This window comes from Polyodon spathula, chromosome 18, assembly GCF_017654505.1.
Source record: "Polyodon spathula isolate WHYD16114869_AA chromosome 18, ASM1765450v1, whole genome shotgun sequence".
Classification (NCBI taxonomy): Eukaryota; Metazoa; Chordata; class Actinopteri; order Acipenseriformes; family Polyodontidae; genus Polyodon; species Polyodon spathula.
In genome coordinates, this window is record NC_054551.1 from 1377139 (window position 1) to 1402646 (window position 25508).

At 36.6% G+C, this 25508-nt stretch overlaps 1 protein-coding gene across 4 annotated transcripts; it reads right to left on the reverse strand.

Annotated features, from left to right (window-relative positions):
* Positions 1 to 1031: 1031 nt before the first annotated feature.
* LOC121330804 lies at positions 1032 to 23935 on the reverse strand. 4 transcript variants are annotated; one of them, XM_041277605.1, is made up of 50 exons: positions 23864 to 23933; positions 23344 to 23372; positions 22534 to 22555; positions 22354 to 22381; positions 22039 to 22123; positions 21603 to 21749; positions 20726 to 20934; positions 20137 to 20240; positions 19665 to 19783; positions 19148 to 19324; positions 18650 to 18858; positions 18418 to 18497; positions 17872 to 18062; positions 17380 to 17588; positions 16907 to 17007; positions 16630 to 16751; positions 16166 to 16342; positions 15668 to 15876; positions 15436 to 15515; positions 14896 to 15086; positions 14404 to 14612; positions 14203 to 14303; positions 13987 to 14105; positions 13493 to 13648; positions 12807 to 13009; positions 12270 to 12355; positions 10828 to 10958; positions 10222 to 10368; positions 9767 to 9957; positions 9336 to 9424; positions 8765 to 8895; positions 8353 to 8477; positions 7955 to 8075; positions 7213 to 7422; positions 6886 to 7056; positions 6605 to 6751; positions 6231 to 6280; positions 5750 to 5870; positions 5431 to 5516; positions 5120 to 5246; positions 4737 to 4927; positions 4451 to 4541; positions 4153 to 4258; positions 3782 to 3963; positions 3142 to 3297; positions 2847 to 2980; positions 2601 to 2734; positions 1979 to 2073; positions 1508 to 1700; positions 1032 to 1300 (listed from the first exon to the last, which is right to left on the reverse strand). In XM_041277605.1, the coding sequence occupies exons 1-50, from the start codon at positions 23910 to 23912 to the stop codon at positions 1212 to 1214; spliced, it is 6630 nt and encodes a 2209-aa protein (XP_041133539.1). In that variant the 5' UTR covers positions 23913 to 23933; the 3' UTR covers positions 1032 to 1211. The 4 variants fall into 4 exon arrangements, with proteins under 4 accessions (XP_041133539.1, XP_041133540.1, XP_041133541.1 ...); XM_041277606.1 differs by lacking the exon at positions 7213 to 7422 and having other exon boundaries at positions 23864 to 23932; XM_041277607.1 differs by lacking the exons at positions 17380 to 17588; positions 17872 to 18062; positions 18418 to 18497 and having other exon boundaries at positions 23864 to 23935.
* Between the last annotated feature and the right edge of the window lie 1573 nt (positions 23936 to 25508).

Here is a 25508-nt window from a genome sequence, read left to right on the forward strand (position 1 = left end):
GTGATTTTTGTGATTATCTGATAAAGTAGCTGGAGGCATTGTAGGGTTAACAACAGTAAACCTGAACTATTCAGCTAAACAGTTTAGGACAGATATGGTACAGCTAATAACTTCTCAATCAAGGTTTTCAAAGTCCTATATATTTTAAAATATTGATCTAAATTATATGGGGCGCAATTATTTTCCAAATGCTGAGTATTAATCAGAACAATGCTTTCTCATTGTAGTAGGTTTTTAACATCTGACAGTCCCATTTCCAAGCTTTCAGGGTCAATACACACTGGCAATGTAATGTGCCATCATCACGGCTTGTGAATAGGACATACATGTCTGTATGTGTTTCATCTGAGAAGCACAGTAATATATAATAATGGTGGGATGAGTCTCATCTATCCTGGTTGGGAATCCCATCTGCTTCTGCACTGTTTCTTGTATTTCTGTTTCAGCCTAAATTTTTGCTGCTTTGAAAGACGTTTTTAAATTACCAATAATGTCATGTGGTCTGCTGAATTTGAAGATTAAATACTCTGCTCCCAAAGACAACAAATGACCACATTTTTAGATTTGTAGTTTTCTAAAATAGAAACAACATTTAAATACAGATTTAAACATGGTGAATCTATTCAAAGTATATTTAAGCATTTACAAGTTAAACAGGATATAACATTCCTTTATCACAATAAAAGAAACAACAAATAAAATTAAAAAAAAACAGAAACAGATAATATTCATTATTGTATGGATTTCTGTAGTTCATTTGACATACATATCATTCATAGTTCAAGTGTGCACATTTTAAATAATATTGCATTTTCAAGAACTTTTTAAACATTATGTAGAGTAATACAATATGTATGCCAATATATTATTTTAAATTAATATATATATATATATATATATTATATATATATATATATAATTTTTAAAAAAAAACCTTGTAACTTTATATAAATATATATCTCTATATATATATATATATATATATATATATATATATATATATATATATAGTATATATCTATATTTATATACTTCTCCTAAGTATATCCTAAGTAGAAAAGTGTCAGCAACAATCTGTCACGACAGGGTCATCATTAACTGTTGTGCAATAACACCATAAAACATGAGAAACTAAAGTGAAGTGCATTTGTGTGTACATTATTATTTTTTCATCCTGGTAAGCTTGGTATACTTTAATCAACAATGTCAAGTTACAGAACTTTTTGCAATGCAGCTGTCAGCATGCCAATGAAGAGCGTCTGTAGCACACGAGGTACGAGCTGGTTCGCTCCTGCTGCCTCTAAAAAAAGATAAAAGGCAAAAACAGATTCAACATTGCATTATTACATGCATTACACTGGTAGAACAACCTTTCCATATAAACATTTGAAACCTCTTGGAGCTAACAGTAAAGCTGCATATTATGAAAGTGCAAACTGCAGTAGTCTATCCACCTGTACTGTGACAGATTAAGCACAGAAAGGAGAAAAGACAGTTGATGACTTACCTGGTTTCAGGATTGTTATTACACCAACAGGAAGAGGGTCTGGTATTCCAGTGACTCCAGACACCCCTAGAGAGTTCAATGTTGACTGTGCCTGGCGTGACAGCCATTCCTTTATCACAGGGTCATTCACCTGGCTTTCAAGATCTCGCAGGTTATTGCCAAGAAGATTTTTAACTGTATCTGGGCTGAGTTTCTGTGAAATAAAATAAATGACGCTTTTTGACACTGCCATTACAACCCCTATTACACTTCAGGTTTTTAAGAACATCTAAAGTGACAGTATTACCCAGACTATATCTCCAAACTACATCATAAAAATACCAAAACAATTAGTTTTTTCATGGTGTGTTATGTTTTAAACTATGTTAACCACAGTGTAACCTATTAAAGAAACTACACTCTGTTTTTATAACCTTGTAGGGCTGTAATCTATCTGTTTAAGACAGGTTTTTAGTCTGCATAGCCATTTACCAAGATAAGGTCTTTGTCAAGGTTCTTGAAAGTTGTGATGTCCATGTTAATGTTCTGTTGAGCAATGCTTAGTACATCCTCCAGAGGAGCACCACCTAAGCAAAAAAAGAAAAGGCAACAGTTTACTTTATAGGAATACAGTATGGATCTGTAAATATTGTTTTGTCTTAAACATATTTGTTAAGGCAATAAACTTGAATTATACCACTGTAAACATAAAAAAGAAATCTGAAGTATATGTTGATTTAAAGATATTCTGAGTCAGAAATTAAAAGCAGCATTTATCAACACTTTATTATAGGCTGTCACACCCTTTACAACCAATCAGATAGTGCCCTCTCGATGAAGGCTCTGCAGGTGCGCATCACTCCCAGTCAACTAACACACGGTACAGGCTTCATCGACGGGCACTTTCTCTTGAATGGTGAACAGCAATGATTTTTGCAGTGATCTCGATGGTAAATGTTCCGAACTTTAAAATAAGTTATCAGAATCCAGCATGTTTTACACAATACTTATAAACAAATTATTGCTTAAATATACAATTAAAATGGACTAAAACTGAACTGAATGACCCAGGAGAAGGTCTGAAACCATTACAAGCTGGAGCAGTGGAACTCACCTAGATAGGGCTTGATGAGGCTGTAGTAAGTCAGCACATCACTCCTCTGGTTGATCAAAGCTGCAGAAGCTGTATTGTACAGTTTTTTCTTTTTCTCAGGAGTGCATGAAGAAATATCCAAAGCCCCTGCATCTCTGTATAAATGAAAGACAACAATTCAGCGCTCTTTGTATTTCTTTAATTTTGTGCAGCTATAGCATTTTCTAGCACCCTACTGACCCAGAGAATGCCTGGGAATCCCCTCACCTCAGGTTCGGTGCTGTAATGTTTTTCAGTTGGCTCAGACTAAGAGAGCACAGGTTCTCACCGCCAATAGCTTTCAGTGCTACAGCATCCAAGGTTTTGCCAGCAGCTAAATATTTTGTGATGATGGCTGCACTCTAAAACAAAAAGGTGTGGAAAGGTTAGATGTTGAACAACGTGTGTTAATCTTTATAATATAATAACTTACAGAATAAAGAATAGATAATTCTATAAAGCATGGTTAAGACAGACAAAGATATATGGTATACAAAACATAGGAATGAGAGAATGTGTTTACCTTATCTGCATCCCATCTGCCATCCTCAGATTTCATCAAAGCTGACAGAGTATCAGCTGTAGTGATGGTCCATGAATTGATGTCAGCTACAGAGGCCACTCGTGAAGTGGCACCAAGCAATTGAAGTTGATCCTCAGGAATGCTGTTGTTGTACGCCTGTATGAATCAAGATCAGCACTGTCCATTTCTTCCAACAAATAATATAAATGCCATAAATGTTCCCAAAAAACACAATCGATGGCTAAAATCAACAAGTGACAAGAGTGCTCTAAAGAGATTGATTTAACTAGCCAGCTAACAAATTGTCAGTTTGTATGGTGCGTCTGGGGGCAGTGAAGTGTTCATATTTTTGTTGCATTTTTGTAAAAAAAACAAAAACCACACAGTGTGTGAAATATTACATTGAATTCAATTCTTTAACTGACATGCGTCTGAACATTTGAATGAATTGAATAGATGTAATTATTTTATTACTAACATTAGTTGAAGTAGTGTTGCTACTATTATTAGTATTGTTTTTAAAATAGTAATAATAATAATAATAATAATAATAATAATAATAATTATTATTATTATTATTATTATTATTATTATTATTATTATTATTATTATTATTATTATTATTAATATAGTATTTTACCTCTTTCAGTTTTTGCAAAAGGACAGTCTGATAATTTTCAACCAAAACTTTTTCAGTCAAGAGTGCCAGGTTGTCTTTCACAGTGCTGTTTGCCAAACACAAACTGAACTGCGTCTCATCATAATCAATTGGGAAAGTAACTTCGTTGATCTTGGCCGTTGTTATTTCTCCAGCAGTGCATGCTTTGAAAACAGAAGTACAAAATCAGGAGGAAGTTAAGTTGGGTTCACTAAATTATAAAACCACTTTTAAATGAAATATGTTCTACATGCATCACAAATAAAGAGAGAATTCCAGTCCATTGTTAAACAGCATTGTGTATGCTAACATGTACAGCATGGTCACACTACTAACATTAAGATACTACTTACCAGCTGCACGTCTTACTCTTCTTGCCAGACCAAGTTGTGTAAAAAGTTCTTTTTTTAGGCCTTTTTTTACATTGTTATGGGCTTTGAGGAAGCTTTTTCTGTCGTCCTGTTAAACAAAGTACGAAGATGGTTGGCTTGTTGGTTGTGCCATGCATTGGGTATAACATGTACCACACACTTGTAACTGGAAAATAATAAAGCAGATCTGACCAACTTTGATACACCTTCTGTTCTCAGCTTTGATAACACCGCTGACATTAATCTGCTTTCTAATATATGATATTTAGTGATTGACTACCTGCTTGAACTTGGACCAAAACTCGCTTGTTAGGAACAAAGGCAATTCTTCAAGGTCTGCCAGTGTCTTCTGTGTCCAAGTTGAAGAGTTTCTGAAGTAAAATAATGATAAGTTCATTAGACTTTAAGGAAACAAATGGGATTTGTTATGTATACCAGCCTACCCTTTTGTGTTAACAAAGTATGAATTGTATTTTTCTGGCTTGTGTTTTGGCAACGGTTGCTGAAGTATTCCTGTGTGTTTACAGTCTAATATAAAACTAGTTGAACTATGTGTGTACACATACCCATATTTTGTAGTGCCGCTGAAAAGTACTTTTTGAACAGATGCAATTTGTCCAGCAGTGAGTTGTTCACACTTCTTGAGTTTTTCCAAGATTAGATTGTCCGAGTTTTCAATGTAGCTTCCATTCAGGATACAGACCATATTGTTCAGCACATTTAAATCTGCACTGCTGAGACTGGTGCCTGTTATACCCTGGAAGAAATTAGAAGAATAGACTTCAAAAGTAACACAACACTAGCCTGTTGCTCAATCAGCTTTGCATATGTCTACCATGTGCAATGTATCCAGACATACTGAATACACACACACACACTGACACACACACTGACACACACGCACACACACACGCACACACACACACCTGTTCTCATATATGTTACTTACCAGACAGTTTTTAGCAGAGTTTGTGAGGGCAGTTGGTCTATTTGATGTCTCGGAGAAAACATAAAAGTTTGCACCACCAATTTCCGTAAAGTATGATCGGCAGTTTGATGACGGAATCTGACTGTAGCTGAAATCAAATTAATAATTGTTAGTCATCCAGTTGCTGGGATAATAGTTTGATTCATCATAATGTAAATCTATCCATACACACACATGGGTAAGTATATAGAGTAAGGTAAATAACATTATAATAAGATTCATGCATAACCTGCCACTGTTAAATGTAAAACAAAAAAAAAAAAACGACTCACGGGTAATAGAGTAGCATGTCTACAGGATAGCTGGTGAAGTCCTGTGGTGATGCATTTGCAGCGACGTGATAAGCCATGCAGGACAGCTGGCAAATACCGAAAATGGGATTAGTGTGACAGTCCAGCTAACCTGGTATCTGGATTTTCATATCAGCTTTTCGACTTTTTGTTTCAAATGAAAACGCAATGTATTTGATGACTGGGTACTACACAGTTCTCTCAGGTTTACGGTACACGAGTTTCGGTGATCTTTAAGCAGGCCGATTACAAAGTCATGATAAACACTGTACAATCCTAATCTTATGTATTATAAACTCACCTGGTCCTCCACTAGGGGTACCTTTTTACCCCTACAAGCCTTGACAATGTTGACAGTGTTGTTGTTTGGAATGCTTTGCACGGCACTGCAGCTGAATCCTTGCAGTATATATGGGGAAAGACTGGTTCAAAAAAATAGTAAAAAGTTAATACAAGCAATAATCACAAATCTTAAGATCAAAGTCCTGATTATTTGACTCTTTTTATTTATACAGTACTTTCTTCTTATTCTTCTTCAAAAGATCTCAGTTAAATCCATCAAAACAGACTTTACAACATTCTTTAAGTAACTCAACTAATATCACAATACACCCTTTCAGGTGACTACGTACAGAATGCTTTGCCATTCATTTATTGATTTATGCTATGTGTAACTGTTGAATTGTTTTCACTAATAATAATAATAATAATAATAATAATAATAATAATAATAATAATAATATAAATAATAATAATAATAATAATAATAATAGAAAACATACTTATCATAACTGGTAGTTGTGATCGCTACTTTGTGAAAAAATAGGGAAGCCTGCAAAAGATAGAGAAAACATTGTTAATGGATAACAATATTGTGTATATATTGTAAATGGATGCCATTTTATGAACTACCCTCCTTCATGCACACCTCCTGAGTACCGAGATAGAGACTGGTTGGGATAACAGTGACATGGTATGTACAGTGACAAGGCAGGACCTGTAGAACCCTCAAGCCAGGAGAAGAGGGCACTGAGGCAGGTCAAGCCTCACTGCTGCCAAAACAAGACATTTCAACCATGCAGAAAGGAATACCTACCTAGTTTAACTAGTTTCTTTAAATACATCATAAATAGAGGTTGTTCAATATCCAACTGACCTGTTCCTTTTTCCACTTTTTCTTTTCGATTTGTTCAAGATTAAATGTGCTTCCCAAGAAAGTCAATAAAGGCAATGGAATTAGACCTGCCATATCATCAGGAATGTTTTGCAACATGACGTTGGGATCACTGTTCACAGTAATGATCTGAAATAAAAAAATAAAAAATAAAATCATAATTAAAATGCATTTAACCAATACAATATCATGTGATTACTATATTCTTTAACAGAAGCAAGGCGTAAAACAGTTATATTTTCAGTGGAATCTCACACACATACCTTGTTAATAAATATCTGTTGAAGAACTTCTGGTCCTCTAATGATGTTCTGAACAAAAGCTGGATCATTTGCGGCGCTGAGAGCGACAGCTGGGCTAACACTCGCAATTGTGTTAGAAGGCAAGCCTTGGACCAGGGTTCCCAGAGATGTAAGCGAACTTACATTGTCAAGCTATGACAAAATAAATACATTACGATTAAAATATTTATATGAACAGAGTGGTTTAATGCAGTATTTCTGCAAAGATAATTAACATTGAATGCACATCTTACCATAATAATGCAAATTCTTAACAATAATGAAATAATATTGTGAGGACAATTCTACCTTGTACCCATTTTGGAACACCTTTGTAACCAGGAGAATGGCCTGCCCTTGGTTCCAGCTGACTGTATTCAGGATGTTAAGAGTTTCAATAACAACTCCAGGCTGAATCTGACCAATCTGTCCTTGTGAAAGTTGGTCACTTTGAATTCCTAGGGCTTTTATGATGTCTGCAGAGGCATTTTGAATGTTTGGGGCCACATTTGAAACAATCTGAAAGAGAAACTTGTTAATTATTTATTTGGAAGGTTTTCTTTTATCAGTTTATTTCATAAAGTTCATGCCAAAGGAACCTTAATTTAAATTCACACAGGTAGATTTATGTAGATTGTTACATCAAAATGAATGGCATTTCATAAGAAAATCTGTAGCATCACACTTTGGGGTCTATTCAACTGATCTTAACAGTGGCAGATCTTAATCCTGCCAATGTTTTATTTGTTAGTACTGAAATAAATACTTTAAAGAAACTGACTTGCACTGTGAGAGGTCATAAAAGTGTCATTTTTGAATGATTTTAGTGCTGGCAGTATTAGAATCCAACAATGTTTACTGCATTTGAATACACCTGTTGGTTTAGAGTAAAGCATCACTTTAAGTAGCAAGGTGTCACACAGAAAACACTTTACGAAAAAGCGAAAGCTTGGTAAACAGAGCTAAAGAATGGTAAAATCAATAACTAACTTTAAAAATACTGGTGAAATTGCCAAGGTAAACCTGAAAACCATCCAGCCTGTAACCTTACCGCAGAATCCAGAGTCTTGTTACAAGCTTTTAGCAACCTCTCTGACAAAGCTTGCAGCTCAGCTGGTTTCACAGAAGAGTACCCAGAGTCTGGGGCAAAACAAAGGAGCGCACCAGGAAGCCTAAAACAGCAACCAGAAACATTTAAAACACTGGGAAAATTCATATCAGTCCCTCTGGAGTAGCTGCTATTCCTGTGGGGTTTCACCAGGATTCATTTTGAATTTTTTATTAACTATAGAATTCACTAGGTGTCAAATTGGAATAAATGAGCAGTTTCTAGAGAAAACAACAGCTGACAATGAGAGTACTGTCTCTGGAGTGTGATAAAAGAAGACTTATGACAACTAACTAACTAGAACAAGAATTAGAACTAGAGCAAGGTTAAATGAGACTTACTCTGTAATACTAAATGCTGGATTTTGATGAAACACCAATGAGCTGTAGAGAGCACGGACATCCTGAGGGATGAGTTCATTGCTCATGAGCTTCAGATTGTCAGAGTTATCCGCAAAGATCTTAAGCTGCAGTGGAATGAATTAGGTTGAGAATGTCAGATGACAAGAGGAAAAACTATTGGTTGAACTATTCAGGTGAACAAAAATAGATTTATTTAGCACTTGGAATTACTATGCAACATATTAGTAAAACTGGTATGTGACATTATCAATGCCAACATTTTCTCAGGCTGTTTTGAAGTGATACATTTCGGCACACCTTCCTATTTGCTAGGACTTAATTGCTTATAATTGCATAATGAAAAAAAAAAACACACTATACTTTAATTGTAAAAAAAACGAACTTTGCTCACTTGTTCCGTCGAACCAAATATGTTTATGTCATTTTGGCTGCTGAAGATAATGAATGGTCCGAGGTAATTAGCAAACCAAGCAGTTGAATTCAGAACTGGGTCTGCAGCATTGTAACACTTCGGCTTTGTGCCTGTGGTGAAGAAAAAGAGGCAGAATCTTTTAGGTGCCAATTACTAAACATTTGCTAAAAATACACAGTTAAATAATGTAGTGTAAGTCTGCTTCCATGCAGAAGTAGGGCTATAGACATACATTTATAGTGTGACTGAACGACAGAAAGCAATGGAAATGTAACCTGCAAATCAGTGACAAGCATGACTATGATATTGGAAACTCACACTGATGCACTGTGGAGATGTATTTGCTGCTAATGGTCTTGTATTCTGGATACATGTATAGATTATGGTTCATAAACTGAATAAATTACACAGCAGGGACCATCAATCCTTTAAGATCATGCAAGGTAATCACATGTCGGAGGTGCCCGTGCTCAATACACTGGTCTCATATGTACAGTATGTGTCACTTCACTGTGGATGTGCCACACAGTTTGGCTCTTAAATGACTCACCTGTTGAAAGATATGACTTAATTGTGCCATACACATCCTTCCTGTCGAAGTCTGTATAATAGCTGCTGCTGTTTCCAAGAACCTGAACCCTATGGATGATATTTACAATGCCAGTATTACAACTATGGTGCTTAGTTCATATCAAAGCATGATGAGCATAGTTTCTTTGTAAAGAGCAAATGGCTATTGATGGTAAAAACAAATCAGGTATTTACTGTAAATCTCTGTATTTTTTCTGGATATGCCATATCTAATCCTCTGGCAGTTTGCGATTTGTTCTCTAGCAATGTTTACCTACACCTAAATAAAGCCCAAATCAAGTTACAAGACATTACAATTACTGCATCTGAATTAAGCTTTGCTCTACACTCCCACCTGCCACCTTTATACTGGCTACTTTACCATCCACTTTACATTCATGACATGCTTACAGTTTCCTGAATGGCAAGCATTTGGCAGCCAGCGTGTCACTGGAAGTAATGAGGTTCTTGTCGAAAGCTTCCAGGTATGGGATCAGTCTTGTGCTAAACCATTTATCCAGATCAGCTTCACTATCAGTGCTCAGAACCGTCGTCCAAACTGCCCTCAGGATGGATGATTTGATGGCCTTCGACATGTTCACCTGTAAACAAATAAGGAAGCATTAGCTTCTAACAAGATCGCCACTGTGAGAGGTACCTGTACAGTTTGAATACATGAGTAGGGAATTTCCTGCAACATTTGAACTGTTGATACATTGATTGCCATTCTATCCCAAACTGTCAACATTGGGAGGCTAGACAACTGCTGTATACATTGAAATAAAATACAAACCTTTATGACTGCTCACAAGTTTCTTTTAAGAATTTCTGCTTGAGAAGAAACAAAGTAATCTCTTGCATCCTACCTGTGAAATCCTCCCATTAAAATCGTCAATGAACAGAGGTAATTGTGTATAGTTTTTCAAAACTTCAGTGAGCAGGGTGAGGCTGTCAATGCGTTCAGGCACACTGAGAAATTGACTTAGCTCAGTGGGTGTTACAGTGTTCACCAGCTGAAATGAAAATGGAAGGATGTTAAAAGGTTACGATGACCCTTTGTATTCAGATGACTCTTGTAAAAATGTGCAGCTTGTAACAAAAACTAAAAATAACTACATTCTGAGCATGGTTACATGTATACAGTATTGTGCAAAAGAACAGCTAAACATGCTATCGTGAAATACTGTTTTTTTTTCATTTTGTGTTGTAGAACAGATAACTGTAAAAGCTTTACATGAGGCTACTGATTTATGCTCAACGTTCACTTCCCTTCAGGTAACATTATTTGTGTCTAAACTGTTATAATTGTTGCGGTTATAAACACCCAAGACCCATCAAGAATTATGATTAAATCTGTGCCACTACTATATTAAAAACTATAATAACAAACACTATTATAAAAAGAAAACAAAGCATGATGCATAAAACATAGAAAACCAAACTATGTCAAGTAAAATGTAGTTTTATTTTACCTCTGCTGCACGTGTTTCTGGAGCCACTGAAAGGATGCTGGTTAGAGTAAGGAAACTTCCAAAGTTGAGGAAGGTATCGTTCATGTACACAAGAAAGCTGTTATTTGTGTAGCAGCGTAGTGGAGTTGGATCTGGGGGTAAAGACATCAAAGTTAAGCTTTAGGAGCTGCCAGATTACCCATATATGACAGCACTATCTTGCACATGTTATCTTTTCATCTTATTCGCACAGAAAGGGTAATGAATTTATGGTGCGTAACAGGCACAGCAGGATTTTTAGCAGCTATAATACCGATTAGAGGTGGGTATTGGGATTGAGGATCTGTATTGCAATATATTACAATACTGAAGATAATATTGCGATACATATTGGAATTCAAGGCTGAATGATGCTGACTTGATTTTATTGCTACCAAAATGAGAACTGAACAGTTATTAATCAAATTTGTATGCATATTGCAATTTTGCATATTTAAAAAACACTGAATTAGCTATTTAAAATTCTCTAAAAAAATTGATTTTAATGTAATTTTTTAATTTTGAACATAAACAATATTTTTATTAATGTTAAACATGTTTTTTTTCTGAACTCAACACAGTCATTATAAGTTAACATTTGTTTAGCAGTCTGCTATTCTGCTTCCACTTCAGCCTTCACTTTGTTGTACATCTGTGGTGTTTCCTGCTGGGTACTTGATATCGTGGATCCTGGACATTCATCAAGCCTCTGAAGTCTGCAGAATCAACCATTCTGTATGGCCTGAGTTTAATTCCATGATCATTTTCGCCCTTGCTGAATTAGCTGGGTAATTTGCCTGGAGCATAGATGTGATTGTTTGCTGACATGAAATCAATGGACTAGCCTTTACTTGTTTACTGGGTCTCGAATTTCCTTCTGCAAGCAAGTGTGATACCGGCTAATGTGATCTATAAGGTTGGTGGTACCGCTGTCATGCCAACCCCCCCATAAAAGTATATTAACAAACGTTATTAATATGCTTCCAAAACAACAAAACAACCAGCACTATTCTCTGTGTGCTTCTGCCATATTTTCTTTTGTGTTAGCACTGCTTGCATTACGAGTTCTAGCGGGAAGTGATTATCCTGCGAGATAATAGCCGACATTTCCCTGAATCAGTTGAACCAAAAAATACCAGTATTGTTGTTCAAATACCAGTTATTGTATTGCCTGATGAATATCTCAGTATATCAGTGTATCAGTATTATCGCACACCCCTAATACCAATTACATTAGTTACTTCCCAAATCATTATTTACGTGAGGTCTTTCATATGTCATACACTTTACTGTGGGGGGCACAACATTATGTGGAGAAAATGTGATCGATGATTAAACATTGAATATCCTGTGTACATATTTTACAACCAAAAGATAACTCTTCAGTCCTTGGCCTAGTTTACATCTATCATTTTTATAATTACCTTTAAGTGTGGTCAGAATAGTGTTGTAGACTTCTTTCTGTACAATTTCATTCAGCGTGACACTAATGGAGCTCAGTATTTTCACACTGTGAATCACAGAACACAACAACTGCAATTTGAGACATATTAAGCATTAATAACGAAAACAAAAAAGCACCCAAAATGATAGCGTAAGAGGTGTCAACAACAGCCAGCATTAGAATGAGACAAGAATGGCGCTTCACCCATAATTTCAGTCTTAATACAAGCGCAAAATTAATACATAGTTTCTTTTCCATACCACTTTTGAAAGGAGGTTAACATTTCCGTGTTACCAGATTTTATTTCAAGGGTTACAAGAAGCCAACATTTTTTTATTTTATTTAATTATTTTACATACCATCAACTCACATACTTCAGGAAGAAGTTACAGTAAATAATAAGCTTATAATCAAACCATTTTTTTGGACAGTGTTTTTCTTTAAAATGACAATTATGCAGTCTTTCTTGACAACTAATAAATCACATTGTCCTTAAAGCAGTGAAGGATTATCTTACGCTTCATGGTTTGTGCTGCAGTTCATTTTCTTCAGAGGGGCGAAGAGGAGCAGCACTTGGTTTGGAGTTAGTCCTGGCAGCAGAGGCATGAGCCTGATGTCCAGCCACCTTAGGATCTCTGCATCATTGGCTGCAGACAGGTTACCTTTATCAAGAGCTCCCTGTATCAGTGCTGTCTTCACAGCATTTGGAACATCTCGTCCCTTCAGAAATAAAAATATATATATAACAGATTTTTAAATTATCTGATAAATGAAAAGAATAGAACGGTCTCAACGTCTGTTATTTTGCAATAGCACATATTCGTGAAGCATTTAGTGTACTAGTACACTATAACCAGTGTACTAAATGCTCCAAGAATAAGGAATATGCTTTCCATAGTTCATACTGTGATGACTCATTTCTATAACCCATGTAGACCAGGAGAAATTTTTTAACTGTGAGCAAGTTCTACATCAGCCAGTGCATGAAATCCATTTAATGAGCTGTGGGAAAACTGTATAATGCTGAGTGAAATTGCAAACACCAATCCACCATGTAAGCACACAATCCAATATAGAGCCAAACAAACAAAAAACTTTCATTAAAAGAGGTCAATGATCCACAAATGAGCAAACCCACCAACATTCATCAGGTTTACTCAAACTGTTTTTCAGGGATCAAGGTCTTAAGACACAGCACTGTACCTGGACAGCAGGTATAAATACATCAAAAAACAGGGCAGAATTGGAAGAGTTCAAGAATATCATCAGTTTCCTGACATCCTCTGAGGTATTCAGGATTCCTGGAGCAGCTGCAAGCTGGCTGAACTGAAGCAATGTCAAAACATCCAGGTCCTCCAGCTAAATGTGGAGAAGATTTAATGTTAGCTGCATCTTGTCATATCACGTATTGAGATATGCTTGATTGTATGATAGGATCTCCTAAGCCACATGCCCACTTTTTCAATTTTATTTTTTTTTGTTGATTATTAAATAGTGAAACATGAATCTAATGAAATTAAACATAGCCAGTAATGATATGCATGAGCGAGCTTTATCAAAGGGAGGTCCTATCGTAAGTGACTCTGCAGCAGTTGTTGATACATAGTTCACCCCTCAGTGACTTTAAATGGCTTTGGATAAAAGTGTCTTCTAAATGACAATTAATATTATTATCTTCTCCTCTGAAAAATACTTACCATAGCAAAATTCCTGTTGAGCAGCCTGAGGTCCCTGTATGAAGCAATACTGCTAAATCTTTGTAAATTTCTTTCCAGCCACCCCTTGGTACTAATGGTGCTGTTTACACAAGGAAACCCTACAGGAGACAAGATATGAAGGTTGTCAATTACTATTTCAAGATTCGATCATGAATAAGGTAGAATACATTAAACTGAGATATAACATAACACTACCTCCTGGTGACTGCTGAAGCAAGAAGTTCTTGCTGAAATTAAACACCATCTGAGACTGTTCAGGAGAGAGAGCTCTGAATACACTGTCAAGGCCTTTCATTCTGAGAAGAACAAAAAACAGAAGATGATCATTATCAATTCATGGAAGGCCCTAATCATTTACTACAAGAAGTAAAAATATCAGCTGTTACTCATACTTACATAGCTTGGTAGGAATCACAGCTGATGTTGTTTGGTATAGCTGCCAGAATGCCAGGACTGACACTAGGCAGCAGCAGAACTAGTTTCACTTGGAACCAGTCTTCCCACTCGGTAGTACTGAAGGTTGGGAATGCGGGGCTCAGGGTGGCAAAGGTGCGGTTCAGCATGACCATTCTCACATCAGTGTTTTTAATGACTGTTACGTTATCCTGAACAGAGGAAAATGTTCACAGTTCAGCACAGCTCAGAGGAATGAACATATACAGTATACTAGCATGCTGCATGGAACAGCTGGTAGTTGAGGACAATAATAGAACTACTAACTGGAGAGTAAGAGTTTCATTGTGAACGTTCTGAAACCAAGCTCCCTATCATGAAATTCATGCTTCTCTTACTATGCTTCACGAAATCAGGGCTGTTGGTTCAGAACTCTTCTCGAGTGCATTTAGAAGGTTGAACAAGTTTTTGGGGTGTTTCACAAGTAAAACATACCTTCTGTGTTAGATAGACAAAATGTATAAAGAAGAGATCAAGCTCTCTGGCATTTGAATCGTTCTGCAGCCTGTCGAAAATCTGATTGATGATCCCCACACTCTCCAATGCGCCAACTTTGGGGTCCAGAATCAGGCTGCTTATCTCTTCTGGGGAAAGCAGATCCAGTTTTTCCAAGTGCCCAGGGCAACCTGTTTAAAAATAAATAAATAAATAAATAAATAAATAAATAAATGATAACGTGCTCAAAACAACGATATGAAAATGCAGTGGAAACTGGAAGACAAGTTTCCACTATGCCAATGTGATTTCCCCTTATCACACAATCCAGAATGCGAATAAGCAGGTCCTGTTGTCAATCCCTAGTGGGATGTTCAGTCCTGTGCCTGTGCCTTTATACTTTGTCGCTGCGCAAACCCTGATAATGGCTTTTGAGCGGCTGTCCAAACAAGCGGGTCAGTACCCAAACTGGCTTCTCTCTAATCATGGTACAGTTAGACAATAAACAGGAATGCATGGAATTCACTGTCAGCAGATTACCTTTTGGGGGTGGCAGCAACAGGCTGGAATTCAAGTGAGACTGTTCAGATGATTTCAGTGCATGGTCCAGGCCTTTGATTCTGTGAAAGAACAAAGAGAATAACCAACAATACTGTAGCTTACTGGCTCCGTGGTACATTTAGTTTACTGCATAATTTACGGACAGACAAATTATATACACAATTCAAAAGGGACCAGGATAAAGTATGACAAGTTCAGCAGTCACACTTACATAGCTTGGTAGGAATCACAGCTGATGTTGTTCGGTATAGCTGCCAGAATACCAGGACTGACACTAGGCAGCAGCAGAACTAGTTTGACTTGGAACCAGTCTTCCCACTCGGTAGTACTGAAGGTTGGGAATTCGGGACTCAGGGCGGCAAAGGTGCGGTTCAGCATGACCATTCTCACATCAGTGTTGTAGATGGCTGTTATATTTCTCTGAGCAAAATATATGGTTTACAGTTCAGTGATCAGCAAAGGTCAGTTCTTCTATACTCGTTTGCAGCATGGCAAAACTGATCAAGACAATGAGGCCCGGAATAGGTCTCCTAACATGGGAATGTAGGGTTAGAGAATTTCTAAGATTTATTAATTTTTTTAAAGGGAAAAAAAAGCAACTGAATTTAATTTTGAAACTTGCCACAAATTATGTAACCCGCAATTACATTTTCTTCATGTTCATTTTGGAAGTTGGAGTTTATGTTAGTGTTTGACCATTAAAAAGTACCTGCGCTGTGACCAAGACAAACATTGTAAAGAAATCCTCAAGCTCTCTGCCATGGGAAGGGTTCTGCAGCGTGTCAAAGACCTGATTGATGATCACCACATTGTCCAGTGCACCGACACTGGGGTCCACAGTCAGTTCTGCTACCTGTCCTGGGGAAAGCTGAGCCAGTGCTTCCAGCTGAGGGGAAAAGCACAAGTAAGGATCACAAAGCTGGATGGGCATCTCACCCACACTATTCAATGTCGTGTCCCGTCACCCTTGAGGTGATGTTAGGGGCACAACGTTGATCGTAGAAATGTATTGGATTTTTGCAGCAGAAAGTTGAAATTGTTCTCTACTTGCTTTTTTCCTTTAATAGTTTTACCAAACATAATGACCTGGGTTTCAATAAAGATACCAGAATGCAGAGCAATCAAACAAGACTGAGAGTGCATTGTTTAGTTTCTTTTCCACCCAAGACTCACCCCAGTGAAATTCTTGCTTAGGAGCTTGAGGTCCGTGTACGAAGCACTGGTGCTGAATCTTGCTGTATTCCTCACCAGCCAGTCCTTGTGACTGATATTATTAGTCTCGACACAGGAAGAGCCTGCAGGAGGGAAAGGGTAGAATAGGTTATAAAAGGATATTTAGGAACAAACTTTGGAAAATACATTGAAACGACTGTGTACTTCACTAAGATTTGCCCTTATCTTTTCCCAGATTTAAGGACCGAATGTTTAAAATGGATTTCCAAAAGATTACCTTCAGGGAATGGCTGCATTAAGTAGCTCTTGATGAAATTAAACACAGCCTGAGTTTGTCCGTGTGATAGTGATGTGAACACATTGTCAAGGCCTTTGACTCTGTAAAGGATGGAATCAGAAATGAGAAATAACAATTGTGGGCAGGATCCATACATTTACAACACACAATAATATACAGTAGATAAATAAAACAGGCATTAGCATAAGTCATGCCTGGGCGTTCAGGACAAATTTACAATAGAAATATAAATCACAAGAGTCTGCAGAAGGAAAACTTGCAATACACTTGCTTAAAAATGTCCAGCAATATTTCTAGCAATGTTCTAAGTGACACTGAAAGAGTGTCCTACAATAGGGCTGCACAAAAAATTGTAGGTAATACAGGCTGGTTTTTAAATGTATATGTCTGTAACAAACTCTGTTGTTACAGTTTTCAGGCTAAGGTATTACCAGTTCTACAGTCATTCTTACATAGCTTGGTAGGAATCACAGCTGATGTTGTTTGGTATAGCTGCCAGAATGCCAGGATTGACACTAGGCAGCAGCAGAACTAGTTTCACTTGGAACCAGTCTTCCCACTCGGTAGTACTGAAGGTTGGGAATGCGGGGCTCAGGGCGGCAAAGGTGCGGTTCAGCATGACCATTCTCACATCAGTGTTTTTAATGACTGTCACGTTATCCTGAACAGAGGAAAATGTTCACAGTTCAGTACAGCTCAGAGGCCTGAATATATACAGTATACTAGCATGCTGCATGGAACAGCTGGTAGTTGAGGACAATAATAGAACTACTAACTGGAGAGTAAGAGTTTCATTGTGAACGTTCTGAAACCAAGCTCCCTATCATGAAATTCATGCTTCTCTTACTATGCTTCACGGAATCAGGGCTGTTGGTTCAGAACTCTTCTCGAGTGCATTTAGAAGGTTGAACAAGTTTTTGGGGTGTTTCCCAAGTAAAACATACCTTCTGTGTTAGATAGACAAAATGTATAAAGAAGAGATCAAGCTCTCTGGCATTTGAATCGTTCTGCAGCCTGTCGAAAATCTGATTGATGATCCCCACACTCTCCAATGCGCCAACTTTGGGGTCCAGAATCAGGCTGCTTATCTCTTCTGGGGAAAGCAGATCCAGTTTTTCCAAGTGCCCAGGGCAACCTGTTTAAAAATAAATAAATAAATAAATAAATAAATAAATAAAAAAAAATGATAACGTGCTCAAAACAACGATATGAAAATGCAGTGAAAACTGGAAGACAAGTTTCCACTATGCCAATGTGATTTCCCCTTATCACACAATCCAGAATTAGAATAAGCAGGTCCTGTTGTCAATCCCTAGTGGGATGTTCAGTCCTGTGCCTGTGCCTTTATACTTTGTCGCTGCGCAAACCCTGATCATGGCTTTTGAGCGGCTGTCCAAACAAGCGGGTCAGTACCCAAACTGGCTTCTCTCTAATCATGGTACAGTTAGACAATAAACAGGAATGCATGGAATTCACTGTCAGCAGATTACCTTTTGGGGGTGGCAGCAACAGGCTGGAATTCAAGTGAGACTGTTCAGATGATTTCAGTGCATGGTCCAGGCCTTTGATTCTGTGAAAGAACAAAGAGAATAACCAACAATACTGTAGCTTACTGGCTCCGTGGTACATTCAGTTTACTGCATAATTTACGCACAGACAAATTATATACACAATTCAAAAGGGACCAGGATAAGGTATGACAAGTTCAGCAGTCACACTTACATAGCTTGGTAGGAATCACAGCTGATGTTGTTCGGTATAGCTGCCAGAATACCAGGACTGACACTAGGCAGCAGCAGAACTAGTTTGACTTGAAACCAATCTTCCCACTCGGTAGTACTGAAGGTTGGGAATTCGGGACTCAGGGCGGCAAAGGTGCGGTTCAGCATCACCATTCTCACATCAGTGTTGTAGATGGCTGTTATATTTCTCTGAGCAAAATATATGGTTTACAGTTCAGTGATCAGCAAAGGTCAGTTCTTCTATACTCGTTTGCAGCATGGCAAAACTGATCAAGACAATGAGGCCAGGAATAGGTCTCCTAATATGGGAATGTAGGGTTAGAGAATATCTAAGATTTATTAATTTTTTTAAAGGGAAACAAAAGCAACTGAATTTAGTTTTGAAGCTTGCCACAAATTATGTAACCCGCAATTACATTTTCTTCATGTCCATTTTGGAAGTTGGAGTTAATGTTAGTGTTTGAACTTTAAAAAGTACCTGCGCTGTGACCAAGACAAACATTGTAAAGAAATCCTCAAGCTCTCTGCCATGGGAATGGTTCTGCAGCATATCAAAGACCTGATTGATGATCACCACATTGTCCAGTGCACCGACACTGGGGTCCACAGTCAGTTCTGCTACCTGTCCTGGGGAAAGCAGAGCCAGTGCTTCCACCTGAGAGGAAACGCAGAATTAAGAGTCATAAACAATAGTACAGGTATAGTCGTTACAACTGATTTTTTTAGAAAATATGCTGATTTAGATCACACTTAAATTGTGAATGATAATGTTCTTTTCTCCACCTTGTAAACCATCAGACATTTCTTCATTATGGTGTTTCTTGTTATCTAATAGCAAATATCTCCTTACATAATGACATTGTTAATTGAACCCAATATCATTACAAATTACCTGGTTACAGTTATTTATTTTCTGGAAACACAATCCGTAAAAGAGGGCAAAAACATATGAGTGATGTTAACTTTTACCAGGTTCATATAGAAACTGTACTTACCCCACTGAAGTTGCTGTTTAAATTAACAAAGTCTTTGTACTTGGCAAAGACAACAAAATGTCCATAATTTTTCTGAAGCCACTGTCGGCTATTACTAGTACTGGAAATGCAAGTGGAACCTGGAGGGAAGTCATAAGTGAAATTACAAATGGCTATGTTAAAAGTGTTCTTTTCGCAAACCCTTCAAGTAATGTGTTGTAAAACATAGAGAAATCAATGCATCAAAATGATCTCACAATCTAATCTCTCCATTCTCTTATGTATGTTGGAAATCAAGGCATGTGAGAAACATACAGGGCTAGGCAAAACATTTTATTTTATTATTTTATGCTCCATATATTTCTCCTTTTGAAAGCAATGCTATTACTAATCTCCATTTATAAACGTTATGGAGTTTTCTTATTTTGTCCTAATAAACCAAAAAAAGCATGGGAGAGCATTATATTAATAATTAAACAAATAGATATTTTACCTGAGGCATTGCTGCTGGATAAGAAGGGATTAATGAAATATGTATAGACCCATTGCTGACCCTTGTTGTCCATGTTTGAAAACTCATTATTTAGCTCTGTAACTCTACAAAGGGAAAACATAAAACGTAATTTAATTAGACATGTTACATTGGAGCTGCACAACACACAAGGGTATTATAGGTTATTTTACTGTATTATTTCGTTATTTAAATTCCACTTCATTAAAAAAAATAAAAAAATAAAAAATTACTATTTTTCCAAAATGACAACTTATAGAGATTTCCACCTCTTGAGAGAAGGTCCAAAAAGACATCAGCTGTGTCACACAATTACCCTCTATTAGTTACAAACAAATGACAGCTAGTGGGGCTGCAAAAGCAAATGTTCCAATTCAGGGTGTTATAATTGATTGTAGATAACACTTCATTTCAAATACATCTACTATGATCATACAGCACATGCTACGTAATAATAAAATATATATTTAGATGGGCAATTGAAATTTAGATGATGTGTTCTAAAATTAAAGGGAATGACAGAAATGTGTGCACAGTGTGTGCAATAAAATAATATAAAGTCTTTACATACACGGCCTGATATGTCTCACAGCTGAAGTTTTTGGTGCTTAAGCATGATAAGAAATCCACAGATGCAGATGCCAGGAATGGTTTGAATCTCACTAGGAACCACTGCTTGATGAAGTCCATGTCTGTTAAGTTTTCAGGGCTGAAACTGTTAACTCTTAACTCTCCCAGTACATCAAGGATGAGAGCCTTAGACAGACTGGGTGAAGTGGTCTGTAAAGTAAAATAGGTTTGTTTAGTTCCAGCTGGCAAATTCTCATCATCTAACATGTTTTACGTATTCAGTAATTCAGCAACTTTATTTCAAATATATAAAAATATATCAACTGATGACACCTGTTGATTAGGGTGTTCAATAAATATAAACTTTCACCTTTTTTAAAGAGAGCCTCATCCTTACTTAGTACTGTACTATATATTACATGGACAGCAGGGTACAATAATAATAATAATAATAATAATAATAATAATAATAGCAGCAACTTGGTGACATATTCTGTGCTACACTTTTAAAATGCACCTATGTAATATAAAAATATCTTTATTTTTATATAGCACCTTTCATAGTGGACCACCTTCACAAGTGCTTAACAGAGGCAGGCTGTGAACTGTGCATTATACGCAGAGTCACTTACAACAGGACACTGATTTAAAATCTCATCCGCAGGACGGAGCACAATGAGGTTAGGTGACTTGCTCAGGGTCACACAGTAAACCTGTCAGTGGCAGAGATTGGATTTGAACCAGTGCCCTTTTAGTTACAAGCCACTACTGGACCACACTGCCTCCAGTGTGGGGTGCACTTATATAGGGGGGACGCATAAACAAGCACAAAATACGGCTTGCTCTTTTTTTTTTTTTTTTTTTTTTTGGTACTATACCGCATTAGAGTAGGCATCCAGAGCTGAATCCAGTACTCCAGATACTCTGGTAAAGAACAGTTTCAAAGCTTCTTTTGTAAACTTCACATTGTTGTTAACTGTGCAGTTTAACAGGTTAGCCAAGTCTTTGCCAACAAAATGTTCCACCTGCAAAAATAAATAAGATCAGATCTTCCTGAGGTATACTGTAGGTATTATATTTAAATAAGGCTGACCCAATCCACATTCTGAATCATTATCACATCAGGAAATCGGATATCTTATTTTGGGAATGCTGTATTGGGAACTAGCATTACAGGCAACTGGTAATGGGATTAAATATCACCTTCCACTTTTGAGCAAAGGGTGTCTTGTGAAGCTCTAGTGGGCTTGATACTTGCAGTCTCTGCTTAGCCTATCAGAGGTAATGAATAGTTATCTTTAAGAGGAAACTTACTGAAGAGCAGGCATAGTCGATAATGGTGTAATCGCAGAGCCCGTTGGCGAAATTTCCAGCTGCCAGGAAGGACTCAATTGCACAGCTATATATATATATATATAAAAAAAAAGGAAACCGTTTCACCAGCTCATTGCAACCTTTTTACTTCAAGGTAAAAAAAAAAAAAAAACTGTCATGAACTATGATGTTTTCTAATGAATTTGTGAGAAGTAAACATTCATTTTTCATACACTGAATACTGGTGATATTTTAAAGTATGAAAGAAAAATTCCAAACTGAAAACACTGTACTCATCAGTTTTCTCCTACCCACCTTTTAACTCCAGCACAAATGACTGTGGCTGTTAAAACGAAACAAATAAAAACATACATAAATAAAAAAAAAAAAAAAAAAAAAAAAAAAAAAACAAAACAAAAAAAAAACAGTGGCTTCTAACAAAAACATACATTTTAACAAATGATAGCTTAAATTCTGCTTACACACAAAACTTACCATTTTCTTGAATGGTGTTGCACTAAAAGAAAAACATAATATTCATAAAAAATACAACGACAAAGCAATAATAATAATAATAATAATAATAATAATAATAAAATAATAATAATAATAATAATAAAAACGATACTTAACACAATATTGTGCTTCAGAACATAAAGTAACAGCAAAGTTGTTGAAATACAACTTCAAATAAGTCTACTGTATGCAGCACTTTCTTTTTACTCTCTGTTATGGCATTGCTGTGTTACCGTTAAAAATGAAAACAATATTTTTTCACACGATGAAAACAAAAAACGAGAAACGTCAGCCTACCTCCATTTAAATGTTAAACTGATTGGAACGGAGTGCACGCGCGCCAGCTGCTGGCGGCGATCCCTCGAACACATATATTATATACAACGCAATTAAACAAACACAATTTTTTAAATATAAAAGTAAACTTTCATCTCAGTCGTATAGCACAAAGTAGCATTAACACTGAAGTTTCGTTTTTGTTTCCTTTTTTGATCCATTTACAATACTGCATATTTATTATCCGCAGCACAGTATTTTTAAAGACCCCTTTCTTTTCTATATACTTAAGGTCAATAACATTGACCATAAACATAATTTTCTTCAGCCATGCTATTAAAACACTGTCTGGTTAACAATGGGATAACATTGAGAAAAATGTAAACAGCGTCCATAAGGTTCAGTTGAACTGAATGATCAGATATGATATACTGTTCCTCTTGATGGGTTGAGAACACCATTTTGAAAATGCAATTAAACACCCCTAGCAGCCTGATATCACATAGCCCATACCTGTGCAAATGTAGACTTCGTGAAGCAACCTTTAAACAAAAAAAAAATATATATATACAAATGAGTCTAAAACTACAGTATGCTGTTTGCAGGTGTGCTGAGTGAAGCTGTCATAACCTGGTCCTCTGTTGCTTTGAGTTTAAGAATCCAGATTTTTAAATCATGCAATAACAGTATTATGAAGCAAATTTTCAACTCAACTCTGCTCCCCACATACTCAAAATATGTATAAACAAAGATGGGGCTTGGCTTGATTTCTATATTCTATTAAATACAATGTTTATCCTATATTCTCTGATTCAACAAATGCAATTATGCTCAAATGCTATAAACTTTTAATTCCAACAAAATACCATAAAATTCTACTACTGCTACTGATCGATCTGTAATGAGAATGAACAGTTTTGAGTAGGATTGGCAATGGACTGACACAGTTAATTTAAATGTACATGTTAAAACAACAGTTATACAAATCAGCTAACAGGATTAAGATTATGTTCAGAGAATTAAATATACTCACCGAAGATGATGCTGACGACTACCGAGATACACACAGAGTGGTATCCCATGGTGATATCGTGTTTACACTCTTGTTATATCAATTGCACATTTCTGTAGATAGAACATGGAACTATTGACACTTTTTCGCAATTGAAGAATGCATCAGCAACACAAAAAGGATACGAACACTAAAAAATGAAAAACACATTTACATTGTATGGCCATGAGAGGTAAGCTACAGTAGAGGTGTTAACAGAAACATGTGAAACCAGGTTTTGGTAAATTGATGCTTTTGTTTAGGGCTGTATAGTGAAACTAAATAAACTGTATTAATGTAGTTCTTCACTTCATGTACCTTGTTATTCACATTCTTGACATGCTTAACAAACTACTCAGTCCTGTGAGGTTTGGCACATCTCTGTTGGTTTGGCTAGAAAGAACAACAGTTCACCTGTGCCCAAAGCAGTTTCCCAAAACAATGTAGCAATAGATTGTTATATACTTATGCACAATGAAAACGAAACAGTAAGGTTTATATCAATCGCTCATTGGGCACATATGTAATATTATTTACATTTTAAATAGTGAGCAGATAGGTTTGTTGATTGTTTGAGTAGCATTGTTCCTTGGGATAACAAAATACTGAGCTCAAGTCACGTGATTTTGTAAAAACCCTAACTGTTGCTGATTCAAGCCAATCGATGGGGCAGTGAAAGTGTGATGATGTGGGGAGGAATATAACACAAGAATGCCTTTGGTGCAGATTGAGGTCAACCTTACTGCTCAGCAATACAGTAATGAAGTCCTTGTGGCAGTTTGTCCATTTCTGCAAGTCAATCTGGAAGTGTCGATTTTCCAGCAGGACAGTGCAAGACCACACAGCGCTAGGATTACAATTGCACGAACTTCAAGAAAACAATGTCGAGGTCTTGCCTTGGACATCTTTTTCTCCTGACCTGAGTCCAATAGAACATCTGTGGGACCGAATCGCCAGTGCCAAACACCGATACCAGCCAACCAGTGCAAGCTGGCTGCAGCGGCACAAGAAGAGTGGCGGAACATCCCACAGCAGTCTATCCAGACTAATCAGGTCTATGCGTCAACGCTGCCAGGATTGTGTTAATGGTCAGGGAGATCAATACTAACTTTGTAATGTTTTGATTTTGACACTGTCATGTTTCATACTGAAAACTTATCAGGATTCTTTGATCTGTATTTTTGTTCACATTTTCTGTTATTTTTTTTGATATCTATGTTTAAAATATTTGATTAAATTCATTAGACCTGAGTGTTGCATTTCTTTTGTGCACCAGTATGTAACTATGTCAGGGCTTCTCAAACTCGGTCCTGGGGACCCCCTGTGGCTGCTGGTTTTCATTCCAACTGAGCTCTCAATTACTCATCTAGACCCTTAATTAAACTAATAAGTTTCTTAATTAGACCTTTTTACTTGTTTTCAGCTCTTAAACAGTTGCAGATGAAGTTACTTATAAAATGTTATAGCTAACTTGAAATCTGCAACTGTTCAAGAGCTGAAAACAAGTAAAAAGGTCTAATTAAGAAACTTATCAGTTCAATTAAGGTAGCTAACTTGAAATCTGCAACTGTTCAAGAGCTGAAAACAAGTAAAAAGGTCTAATTAAGAAACTTATCAGTTCAATTAA

Excerpts from the sequence above, each read along its gene's own strand:
- LOC121330804 (XM_041277605.1), bottom strand. The coding sequence starts at position 23,912 with ATGGGATACCACTCTGTGTGTATCTCGGTAGTCGTCAGCATCATCTTC. Across the intron at positions 12,356-12,806 it reads TGCAGCACAAACCATGAAGC|TGTGAAAATACTGAGCTCCA; the intron begins GTAAGATAATCC and ends TGTGATTCACAG. Across the intron at positions 2,981-3,141 it reads GCAGATGGGATGCAGATAAG|AGTGCAGCCATCATCACAAA; the intron begins GTAAACACATTC and ends TTTTTGTTTTAG.